The 13,171-nt window shown below is 45.5% G+C and overlaps 1 protein-coding gene across 4 annotated transcripts in view; it reads left to right on the top strand.

The window, feature by feature from the left end:
* MLH1 (mutL homolog 1) overlaps positions 1 to 13,171 on the top strand; it is a 330,449-nt gene that overhangs the window by 298,087 nt on the left and 19,191 nt on the right. For all 4 annotated transcript variants that reach the window (XM_063922601.1, XM_063922603.1, XM_063922600.1 and 1 more), the window contains one exon: positions 3,564 to 3,656. In XM_063922601.1, coding sequence (XP_063778671.1) covers positions 3,564 to 3,656 — 93 coding nt within the window. The remainder of the gene's footprint in view (positions 1 to 3,563; positions 3,657 to 13,171) is intronic.

The following is a 13,171-nucleotide window of genomic DNA, read 5'->3' as shown; positions in this document are numbered from 1 at the left end:
TGGGCTACCAGAGGACCGATTTTCAAATCTTAAGACAAGCCATCAGCTTGATGTGCATGCCTCTACCTAGGGGAACCCAGGGTGGGAGGCTGACTTCTTCAGTTTGCACAGATCTGACAGCAGTCTACTACAGATGCCTGGGTGCAAGAAGCGGTATCTCACGGTTATGATCTACAGCCACACCACACTGGACATGCCCAAACTTATATGATCTTGGAAGCCAAGCCTGGTTAGTACTTGGACGGTAAACCACCTGAGAATACCAGGTGCTGTACGTGTTTTCAAGAAACACCCTCATTAAAAGTTGTACCAGCCCATCTTCAGTGGAAACGAAGACCAGGGCTTTGCAAGAGGCAGTTCAGGAGTTGCTTCAGTCAGGAGTGATAATTCCAGTTTTTCCTGCACACCGAGTACAAGGTTTTTTTATTCCAACCTGTTTTTAGTCCAGAAGCCAAATGGGTCTTTCCGGCCAATATTCAATCTCAAAGTGCTGAACAAGTACATTTGGGTGCCTCTGGTTTCATATAGAGCCTAAATTTACGTTCCATTATTTGGCCATGGAGCAGGAGGATTTTATGGTATCCCTGGATATCCAGGATGCTTATCTACATGTTCATATAGCACTGTTCCATCAGCACTATGTCGGGTTTGCTATCCCCCAGCATCATTTTCAGTTTCAGGCCCTAACATTTGGACTGACCACAGCTCCCAGAGTATTCACCAAAATGATGGTGGTGATTGCATCTTATCTCCGTTTGCAGGGGATAAGGATTTTTAAAAATACATACCTTGACGATTTATTAATCCTGTCTCAGGAATTGTTCAGTGTGATCTGCAACAGACAACAGCTTGTTACAGCTCATAAATTGGGCAAAGTCGTCTCTGGTTCCGTCACAATGGGTGACTCACTTGGGGGCTATGTTGGAATTGTGTATTCAGAGAGTAATTTTACATCTGAACAAAATATCCAAAATTCACTTAAAGATTCAGGAGTTGCTTCACAGTCAAACGGTATCCATTTACACAGTAATGCGTGTAATGGGTTTAATTTTGTAGACAGTCAACATGATGGAGTATACTCAGTTCCACTCGATACATCTGCAATGTTTGATCTTTTCCAAGTGGAAAGGTTTTTTCATCAGACAATAAAAGCGCAGAATATGGTCTTTCCTCTGGAAGTTAGGAGGTCAATAGCCTGGTGGCTACAGACATCCTATCTGGACAAAGGAGGCTCCTTTGGATTTCAGATTGGGAAACTCTGACAGTGGATGCCAGCCTGCAGGGCTGGGAAGAAGTGTCAGGAAGGAGTTGTTTCCAGGGGCAGTGGGCCAAGGAAAAACGTTCCCTGCCAATAAATATATTGGAACTTCGGGCCATATATGGCATTTATTAAGGCAAAGAATATCCTTCTGATGAAACCAGTTTGAATCCGCTCGGACATTGCAATGGCAGTAGCGTACCTCAACCATTAGGTGGAACTCGCAGCCAAAACATAATGAAGAGGGCAAGTCACACTTTAAGGTGGGCAGAACTTCATTGCCCGCAGTATCCATTCCGGGAGTCCTAAACTGGGAAGCGGATTTTCTCAGTCAACACACCATTCGTGCAAAAGAATGGCCTTTACATCCCAAGGTCTTACAAACTTAGGTAGATAATGGGGGTTACCGGAGAGATCTTATGGCGTCCCATCAGAACAACAACGTTTCTGCATTCGGGTCAAGAACAAAGGATCCCAGAGCGACCTTTATGGATGACTTGTCAGCTTTCATCTGGCTCATGTGTTGTTACCAATCGCCTTGTGATCCAGGGTGATGCGAAAGGTAAGACAAGGTAAGGGTGCCATGTTACTAATAGTTCCGGCTTGGTCCAGAAAACATTGGTACCCAGATCTGCAGAGGATGTCGATGGAAGCTCCATTCCTACGCCTTCAACATCCAGATCTACTGTCTCAGGGTCCTGGTTATCACAAACACCTGGATCCACTGTCTTTGACGGCATTGCTCTTAAGACTTCCATCCTGAAGGCAAGAGGATTCTCACAACAAGTAATTGAAACTACAGTATGCTCAGAGCAAGGAAACTTTCCTCAGCTCGCATTTATCACCAAATATAGCAAGCCTATATTCAATGGTGCAGTAATCAAAAATTTGACCCTTGGTTTTTTAGAGTTTCCAGAGCCTTAGCATTCCTTCAAGCAGGAATGCATAAAGGTTTATGGGTGGCTTCCTTGAGAGTACAAGTGTCAGCATTGACTGTATGGTTCCAAAAGAAAATTGCTAAACCTGCAGGATGTGCAATTTTTTTTCCAGGGAATGTTGCACATCCAACCTCCTTTCTTCCTCCTTCAGTGCCTTGGGGCCTAAGTTTAGTCCTAAAGGCCCTTCATGTTGCCCCATTTAAACCACTAAAAAGAGTGGATCTTAATTGGTTGACAGCTAAAGTTCTCTTTCTACTGGCTATTGCTTCAGTTAGAAGAGTTTCAGATTTAGGGGCATTGTTATGTCACCCTCCATATCTTATTTTTTTCTTTATCCAGATATAGCGGTTCTTAGAACCAAATCTGGGTATCTTCCTAAGGTGGTGTCTAAATTCTACCTTAACGAAGAAATTGTAGTCTCGGTCTTCCAGGGGCCGGACCTTTCTGCGGGAGATGCATCATTTGACGTAGTCCGTGCCTTAAGGATCTACGTGGATCGTACCAGTGCCATCAGAAAGACAGACACTCTCTTCGTTCTGTACAGATTTCACAAGAGAGGATGGCCTGCTGATAAGCAGATACTGGCGAAGTGGCTTTTGATGAAAATTTCAGAAGCATACTCTCAAGCTGATCTCCCTGTTCTGGCTAATGTCTCTGCTCATTCTACTTGTAAGGTAGGTCCATTATGGGCAGCACAACGTGGTGCATCCGCAGAATAGATATGTTAAGTAGCCACATGGTCTCCATTAACACATTCATTAGACATTATGCCTTTGATACCTTTGCCTCTCAGGACACTGAATTCGGGCGAAGGATTCTCCTGTCCAATCAGGAGCTTCCCCACCACAAAATTGCTTTGGGACATCCCAATGTTATCCTGTGGATAACCTGTGGACCCTGCCGGAGAAATATTCGTTATCGTAAGAACTTACCATTGATAACGGTATTTCTCCTAAGTCCACAGGATCCACAGGGATCCCATACCGATGCACCTGATTTGAGGATCCTTTCAATCACTAACCTCTTCCTTCTTGTACGGAAGGTTGTGCGTATGTGTTCTTCTCTCCTGATTAGGGCTCTCTCTGATGCTCCTGCCTTGAGCTTTGGAAAAACAATTGATTTGCCAGAACCAGGAGGCGGGGATATATGGACGGACCCGTTGCATGCTGGGAGGCCGAAAGCTTTGACCGATTGATGCAAATCCGCTGTTGCGTCAAAATATCCTAATGTTATCATGTGGATCCTGTGGACTTAGGAGAAATACCGTTATCAACGGTAAGTTCTTACCATAATGCAGTGCTATAATATTATAAAAATGTGTGTACAATAATTTTAAACTAAAATATGGTATGGTTTGTTGTTAACAGGAAGGAAACCTTACAGGACTGCCACTCTTATTGGACAACTACATCCCACCTCTGGAAGGATTGCCAATGTTCATTTTGCGATTAGCCACTGAGGTAATGCAGAGGTTTTGTGTGTCTGCTTTCTTCAGTTACTATATGAAGGGAAGAACTTTAGTGTTCTTTTGACAGTAAAATTGCGATGTTTGGTTTGAAATATAAATGTAAAATTCACAGACTGATAAAGAGAACGTCTTACACTTTTAGTATCATACACCCAAAGATTTATCTTAACATTTAGACTGATTATTACGCAACCTCCACTTTGACTCAGGTTCTTAAGAAATCTGTTGGCTGTGTGTGTGTTCTCTTTAAGTGTTAAATTAACAAAACAGTTTAAATTATAACATGTTTTATATTTCTTTCTAGACTTACACTATTATTATATACTACAATATATATGCCTAGCGTTGCCTTGCTTTTGTTTTTTTCTTTATTGCCTATGTCTCCTCAGTCTCATTCTGCTTCAGTCCTCTTGTCATTCTTTTTCCTGTTTAATAATACCCCCACAATGTTCGGTCAAGTGCCCAGGTTCTCATCCTGTTCCATGAGTACTTTAAGAGATTCATTGGTATATTCATATTGTGTGTGTTTACATCTATATCTATATATCTATATCTATCTATATATATATATATATATATATATATATATATATATATATATACACACATAATACACACACAGATAGAGATGCAGGTGTCCCCCAGAAGAAGGAACAGGTGGCACTCCTCCAGTCTTATAAAAATATGAGGCCTGTTGGCCTTTTCATCATCTTAATGATTTATATAAAACCGGAGGAGTGCCGCCTGCTCCTTCTTCTGGGGGACACCTGCATCTGTATATGACTGTCTTGGGAAGGCACCTCGGCAGCTTTGTCTAATATCCCAGAGTGCCCTTTTACATGTGTGGCATTGTCAGCAGTCGGGATTCCGGCGCCGGTCTCCTGACGGTAATTTAACTGCATTATATATATATATATATATATATATATGGTATGGCACTCCTGGTGACTGCATCAATAACACACGTACCATCCATATACCTGTATCGACATTTGTACGGGCACCCGGTGCCATCATCTTATTTAGTAATGGGAAAGCCGAAACCTGCAGTGGTGTGTGTGTGTGTATATTTATGTATGTGTATATATATATATATATATATATATATATATATATATATATATATATATATATATATGCGTGTGTATCTCTCTCTCTCTCTCTATATATATATATATATATATATATATATATCAAATTCATGTGTGTGTATATATATATATATATATATATATATATATATATAGAGAGAGAGAGAGAGATACACGCGCACACATGTATACACACCACTGCAGGTTTCGGCTTTCCTATTACTAAATAAGATGATGGCACCGGGTGCCCGTACAAATGTTGATACAGGTATATGGATGGTACTTGTGTTATTGAGGCAGTCACCAGGAGTGCCATACCATATATATGTATATATATATATATATATATATATATATATATATACACTGCTCAAAAAAATAAAGGGAACACTAAAATAACACATCCTAGATCTGAATGAATGAAATATTCTTATTAAATACTTTGTTCTTTACATAGTTGAATGTGCTGACAACAAAATCACACAAAAATGATCAATGGAAATCAAATTTATTAACCCATGGAGGTCTGGATTTGGAGTCACCCTCAAAATTAAAGTGGAAAAACACACTACAGGCTGATCCAACTGTGATGTAATGTCCTTAAAACAAGTCAAAATGAGGCTCAGTAGTGTGTGTGGCCTCCACATGCCTGTATGACCTCCCTACAACGCCTGGGCATGCTCCTGATGAGGTGGCGGATGATCTCCTGAGGGATCTCCTCTCAGACCTGGACTAAAGCATCCGCCAACTCCTGGACAGTCTGTGGTGCAACGTGGCGTTGGTGGATAGAGCGAGACATGATGTCCCAGATGTGCTCAATTGGATTCAGGTCTGGGGAACGGGCGGGCCAGTCCATAGCATCAATGCCTTCGTCTTGCAGGAACTGCTGACACACTCCAGCCACATGAGGTCTAGCATTGTCTTGCATTAGGAGGAACCCAGGGCCAACCGCACCAGCATATGGTCTCACAAGTGGTCTGAGGATCTCATCTCAGTACCTAATGGCAGTCAGGCTACCTCTGGCAAGCACATGGAGGGCTGTGCGGCCCCCCAAAGAAATGCCACCCCACAACATTACTGACCCACTGCCAAACCGGTCATGCTGGAGGATGTTGCAGGCAGCAGAACGTTCTCCTTGGCGTCTCCAGACTCTGTCACGTCTGTCACATGTGCTCAGTGAGAACCTGCTTTCATCTGTGAAGAGCACAGGGCGCCAGTGGCGAATTTGCCAATCTTGGTGTTCTCTGGCAAATGCCAAACGTCCTGTATGGTGTTGGGCTGTAAGCACAACCCCCAGCTGTGGACGTCGGGTCCTCATACCACCCTCATGGAGTCTGTTTCTGATCGTTTGAGTAGACACATGCACATTTGTGGCTTGCTGGAGGTCATTTTGCAGGGCTCTGGCAGTGCTCCTCCTGTTCCTCCTTGCACAAAGGCGGAGGTAGCGGTCCTGCTGCTGGGTTGTTGCCCTCCTACGGCCACCTCCACGTCTCCTGATGTACTGGCCTGTCTCCTGGTAGCGCCTCCATGCTCTGGACACTTCGCTGACAGACACAGCAAACCTTCTTGCCACAGCTCGCATTGATGTGCCATCCTGGATGAGCTGCACTACCTGAGCCACTTGTGTGGGTTGTAGGGAGGTCATACAGGCACGTGGAGGCATCACACACTACTGAGCCTCATTTTGACTTGTTTTAAGGACATTACATCAAAGTTGGATCAGCCTGTAGTGTGTTTTTCCACTTTAATTTTGAGGGTGACTCCAAATCCAGACCTCCATGGGTTAATAAATTTGATTTCCATTGATCATTTTTGTGTGATTTTGTTGTCGGCACATTCAACTATGTAAAGAACAAAGTATTTAATAAGAATATTTCATTCATTCAGATCTAGGATGTGTTATTTTAGTGTTCCCTTTATTTCTCTGACGTCCTAGTGGATGCTGGGAACTCCGTAAGGACCATGGGGAATAGCGGCTCCGCAGGAGACTGGGCACAAAAGTAAAGCTTTAGGACTACCTGGTGTGCACTGGCTCCTCCCCCTATGACCCTCCTCCAAGCCTCAGTTAGATTTTTGTGCCCGGCCGAGAAGGGTGCACACTAGGGGCTCTCCTGAGCTTCTTAGTGAAAGTTTAGTTTTAGGTTTTTTATTTTCAGTGAGACCTGCTGGCAACAGGCTCACTGCATCGAGGGACTAAGGGGAGAAGAAGCGAACTCACCTACGTGCAGAGTGGATTGGGCTTCTTAGGCTACTGGACACCATTAGCTCCAGAGGGACCGAACACAGGCCCAGCCTCGGAGTCCGGTCCCAGAGCCGCGCCGCCGGCCCCCTTACAGAGCCAGAAGCAAGAAGAGGTCCGGAAAATCGGCGGCAGAAGACATCCTGTCTTCACCAAGGTAGCGCACAGCACTGCAGCTGTGTGCCATTGCTCCTCAGCACACTTCACACTTCGGTCACTGAGGGTGCAGGGCGCTAGGGGGGGTGCCCTGAGCAGCAATAAAAACACCTTGGCTGGCGAAAATGCATCACATATAGCCCCCAGGGCTATATGGATGAATTTTAACCCCTGCCAGATTCCACAGAAAAACGGGAGAAAAGGCCGCCAAGAAGGGGGCGGAGCCTATCTCCTCAGCACACTGGCGCCATTTTCTCTCACAGCTCCGTTGGAGGGAAGCTCCCTGGCTCTCCCCTGCAGTTACTACACTACAGAAAGGGGTTAAAAAAGAGAGGGGGGCACTAATTAGGCGCAGTATAACAATACAGCAGCTATAAGGGGAAAAACACTTATATAAGGTTATCCCTGTATATATATATAGCGCTCTGGTGTGTGCTGGCATACTCTCCCTCTGTCTCCCCAAAGGGCTAGTGGGGTCCTGTCCTCTATCAGAGCATTCCCTGTGTGTGTGCTGTGTGTCGGTACGTTGTGTCGACATGTATGAGGAGGAAAATGAGGTGGAGGCGGAGCAATTGCCTGTAACAGAGATGTCACCCCCTAGGGAGTCGACATCTGAGTGGATGAGCTTATGGAAGGAATTATGTGAGTCAGCTCTTTACAAAAGATTGATGACATGAGACAGCCGGCGACTCAGCCTGTGCCTGTCCAGGTGTCTCAAAAGCCATCAGGGGCTCTAAAACGCCCGTTACCGCAGATGGCAGATACAGACGCCGACACGGATACTGACTCCAGTGTCGACGATTTAGAGACGAATGTGACTTCCAGTAGGGCCACACGTTACATGATTGAGGCTATGGAAAATGTTTTTACACATTTCTGATAATACCAGTACCACTAAAAAGGGTATTATGTTGGGTGAAAAAAAAAAAAAACTGCCTGTAGTTTTTCCTGCATCTGAGGAATTAAATGAAGTGTGTGATGATGCGTGGGTTTCCCCCGATAAAAACTGTTAATTCCTAAAAAGTTATTAGCATCATACCCCTTCCCGCCAGAGGATAGGGCACGTTGGGAAACACCCCCTAGGGTGAATAAAGCGCTCACACGCTTGTCTAAACAGGTGGCACTACCGTCCCCGGATACGGCCGCCCTTAAGGAACCTGCTGACAGAAAGCAGTAAAATATCCTAAAATGTATATACACTCACACAGGTGTGATACTGCGACCAGCAATCGCCTCAGCCTGGATGTGCAGTGCTGGGGTGGCTTGGTCGGATTCCCTGACTGACAATATTGATACCCTAGATAGGGACAGTATATTACTGACTATAGAGCATTTAAAAGATGCATTTCTATATATGCGTGATGCACAGAGGGATATTTGCCGACTGGCATCAAGAGTAAGTGCGCTGTCCATTTCTGCCAGAAGAGGGTTATGGACAAGACAGTGGTCAGGTGATGCTGATTCCAAAAGGCATATGGAAGTATCGCCTTATAAAAGGGAGGAGTTATTTGGGGTAGGTCTAACAGACCTGGTGGCCACGGCAACGGCTGGAAAATCCACATTTTTACCCCAGGTAGCCTCTCAACATAAGAAGACGCCTTATTATCAGGAGCAGTCCTTTGGGCCCCATAAGGGCAAGCGGGCAAAAGGCTCCTCATTTCTGCCCCGTGGCAGAGGGAGAGGAAAAAGGCTGCAGCAAACAGCCAGTTCCCAGGAACAGAAGCCCTCTCCCGTTTTCTGCCAAGTCCTCAGCATGACGCTGGGGCTTTACAAGCGGACTCAGGCACGGTGGGGGCCCGTCTCAAAAATTTCAGCGTGCAGTGGGCTCACTCACAGGGGACCCCTGGATCCTTCAGGTGGTATCTCAGGGGTACAAATTGGAATTCGAGACGTCTCCCCTTCGCCGTTTTCCTAAAGTCTGCTTTACCACCGACGTCTCCCTCCGACAGGGAGACGGTATGGGAAGCCATTCACAAGCTGTATTCCCAGCAGGTGATAATCAAGGTACCCCTCCTACAACAAGGAAAGTGGTATTATTCCACGCTGTTTGTGGTACCGAAGCCGGACGGCTCGGTGAGACCTAATTTAAATCTGAAATCCTTGAACACTTACATACAAAGGTTCAAATTCAAGATGGAGTCACTCAGAGCGGTGATGGCAAACCTGGAAGAAGGGGATTATATGGTGTCTCTGGACATCAAGGATGCTTATCTCCATGTCCCAATTTACCCTTCTGACCAAGGGTACCTCAGGTTTGTGGTACAGAACTGTCACTATCAGTTTCAGACGCTGCCGTTTGGTTTGTCCACGGCACCCCGGGTCTTTACCAAAGTAATGGCCGAAATGATGATACTCCTTCGAAGGAAGGGAGTTTTAATTATCCCTTACTTGGACGATCTCCGGATAAGGGCAAGATCCAGGGAACGGTTGGTAGTCGGGGTAGCACTATCTCAAGTAGTGTTGCGGCAGCACGGTTGGATTCTTAATATTCCAAAATCCCAGCTGATCCCGACGACACGTCTTCTATTCCTAAGGATGATCCTGGACACAGTCCAGAAAAAGGTGTTTCTCCAGGAGGAGAAAGCCAGGGAGTTATCCGAACTAGTCAGAAACCTCCTAAAACCAGGCCAAGTGTCAGTGCAGCAGTGCACAAGGGTCCTGGGAAAAATGGTGGCTTCCTACGAAGCAATTCCATTCGGCAGATTCCACGCAAGAACTTTCCAGTGGGACCTGCTGGAAAAGTGGTCCGGATCGCATCTTCAGATGCATCAGCGGATAACCCTGTCACCAAAGACAAGGGTGTCTCTCCTGTGGTGGTTGCAGAGTGCTCATCTTCTAGAGGGCGCAGATTCGGCATTCAGGACTGGGTCCTGGTGACCACGGATGCCAGCCTGCGAGGCTAGGGAGCAGTCACACAGGGAAGAAATTTCCAAGGCTTGTGGTCAAGCCTGGAGACATCACTTCACATAAATATCTTGGAGCTAAGGGCCATTTACAATGCCCTAAGCCAAGCAAGACCTCTGCTTCAAGGTCAGCCGGTGCTGATCCAGTCGGACAACATCACGGCAGTCGCCCACGTAGAGAAGCTGCAAGGATTTTTCGCTGGGCGGAAAATCATGTGATAGCATTGTCAGCAGTGTTCATTCCGGGAGTGGACAACTGGGAAACAGACTTCCTCAGCAGAAGTCTTCCACATGATTGTAAACCGTTGGGAAAAACCAAAGGTGGACATGATGGCGTCCCGCCTAAACAAAAAATAGGACAGTTATTACGCCAGGTCAAGGGACCCTCAGGCAATAGCTGTGGACGCTCTGGTAACACCGTGGGTGTACCAGTCAGTGTATGGGTTCCCTCCTCTTCCTCTCTTACCAAAAGTATTGAGAATTATAAGACGGAGGGGAGTAAGAACTATACTCGTGGCTCCGGATTGGCCAAGAAGGACTTGGTACCCGGAACTTCAAGAGATGCTCACGGAGGACCCGTGGCCTCTACCTCTAAGAAGGGACCTGCTCCATCAAGGACCCTATCTATTCCAAGACTTACCGCGGCTGCGTTTGACGGCAGGGCGGTTGAACGCCGGATCCTGAAGGAAAAAGGCATTCCGGATGAAGTCATCCCTACCCTGATCAAAGCCAGGAAGGATGTAACCGCAAAGCATTATCACCGCATTAGGCGAAAATATGTTGCGTGGTGCGAGGCCAGTAAGGCCCCGATGGAGGAATTTCAACTAGGTCGATTCCTGCATTTCCTGCAAACAGGAGTGTCTATGGGCCTAAAATTGGGGTCCATTAAGGTTCAAATTTCGGCCCTGTCAATTTTCTTCCAGAAAGAACTAGCTTCAGTTCCTGAAGTTCAGACGTTTGTAAAAGGGTTACTGCATATACAGTCTCCTTTTGTGCCTCCAGTGGCACCTTGGGATCTCAATGTAGTTTTGGGGTTCCTAAAGTCACAATGGTTTGAACCACTTGAATCTGTGGAGTTAAAATATCTCACATGGAAAGTGGTCATGCTGTTGGCCCTGGCCTAGGCCAGGCGCGTGTCAGAATGGGCGGCTTTATCCTGTAAAAGCTCTTATCTGATCTTCCATTCAGACAGGGCGGAATTGAGGACTCGTCCTCATTTTCTCCCTAAGGTGGTTTCAGCGTTTCATCTGGACCAACCTATTGTGGTACCTGCGGCTACTAGTGACTTGGAGAACTCCAAGTTGTTGGACATAGTCAGGGCCCTGAAAATATGTTTCCAGGACGGCCGGAGTCAGAAAATCTGACTCGCTGTTTATCCTGTATGCACCCAACAAGCTGGGTGCTCCTGCTTCTAAGCAGACTATTGCTCGTTGGATTTGTAATACAATTCAGCTTGCACATTCTGTGGCAGGCCTGCCACAGCCAAAATCTGTAAAAGCCCATTCCACAAGGAAGGTGGGCTCATCTTGGGCGGCTGTTTGAGGGGTCTCGGCTTTACAACTTTGCCGAACAGCTATTTGGTCAGGGGCAAACACGTTTGCTAAATTCTACAAATTTGATACCCTGGCTGAGGAGGACCTGGAGTTCTCTCATTCGGTGCTGCAGAGTCATCCGCACTCTCCCGCCCGTTTGGGAGCTTTGGTATAATCCCCATGGTCCTTACGGAGTTCCCAGCATCCACTAGGACGTCAGAGAAAATAAGAATTTACTTACCGATAATTCTATTTCTCGTAGTCCGTAGTGGATGCTGGGCGCCCATCCCAAGTGCGGATTGTCTGCAATACTTGTACATAGTTATTGTTAACTAAATCGGGTTATTGTTGTTGTGAGCCATCTATCCAGAGGCTCCTCTGTTATCATGCTGTTAACTGGGTTCAGATCACAGGTTGTACGGTGTGATTGGTGTGGCTGGTATGAGTCTTACCCGGGATTCATAAATCCTTCCTTATTGTGTACGCTCGTCCGGGCACAGTATCCTAACTGAGGCTTGGAGGAGGGTCATAGGGGGAGGAGCCAGTGCACACCAGGTAGTCCTAAAGCTTTACTTTTGTGCCCAGTCTCCTGCGGAGCCGCTATTCCCCATGGTCCTTACGGAGTTCCCAGCATCCACTACGGACTACGAGAAATAAAATTATCTGTAAGTAAATTCTTATTTTTTTTGAGCAGTGTGTGTATGTGTATGTATATGTGTATATATATATATATATATATATATATATATATAATATCTTACCATACAATACATAATGCTTTGCAAAAGTTTTAGGAAGGTGTGGAAAAAATGCTGCAAAGTAAGAATGTTTTCAAAAATAGAAGTGGTAATAGTTTCTTTTTATCAATTTTCAAAATGCAAAGTGAATGAACAGAAGAGAAGTCTAAATCAAATTGGTATTTTGTGTGACTACCCTTTGTCTTCAAAACAGCATCAGTTCTTCTAGCTACACTTGCACAAAGTCAGGAATTTTATAGGATTTTAGTCAGGTGTATGATTAACCAATCATACAAAACAGGTGAAAATGATCATTTTCTTTTGTAGATTGAAACACAATCATTAACAAACAAACAAACAGCTGTGTAGGAGGCTTAAAACTTGGTGAGGAACAGTGAAACTACTACAAATGTGAGATTGTGGAAGACAGTTTCATGTCACAGGTGATTACACCATGGCAAGACTGAGCACAGCAACAAGACACAAGGTAGTTATACTGCATCAGCAAGGTCTCTCCCAAGCAGAGATTTCAGTGCAGACTGGGGTTTCAGAATGTGCTGTTCAAGCTCTTTTGAAAAAGCACAAAGAAACTGGCAACGTTGAGGACCATAGACGTAGTGTTTGGCCAAGGAAACTTAGTGCATCAGATGAAAGACACGTCATGCCTACTTCCCTTCGAAATGGGAAGATGTCCAGCAGTGCCATCAGCTCAGAACTGACAGAAACCAGTGGGACCCAGGTACACCCATCAACTGTAACTTCGAAGTCTGTCCAGAATGGCCTTCATGGAAGAATTGCTGCCAAAAAGCCATACCTTTGATGAGGAAACAAGGCCAAGCGACTCCAAAT

This window comes from Pseudophryne corroboree, chromosome 5 (genome assembly GCF_028390025.1).
Source record: "Pseudophryne corroboree isolate aPseCor3 chromosome 5, aPseCor3.hap2, whole genome shotgun sequence".
NCBI lineage: Eukaryota > Metazoa > Chordata > Amphibia > Anura > Myobatrachidae > Pseudophryne > Pseudophryne corroboree.
The sequence above is the reverse complement of the archived record's forward strand: the minus strand, read 5'-3'. Positions and strand labels throughout refer to the sequence as shown.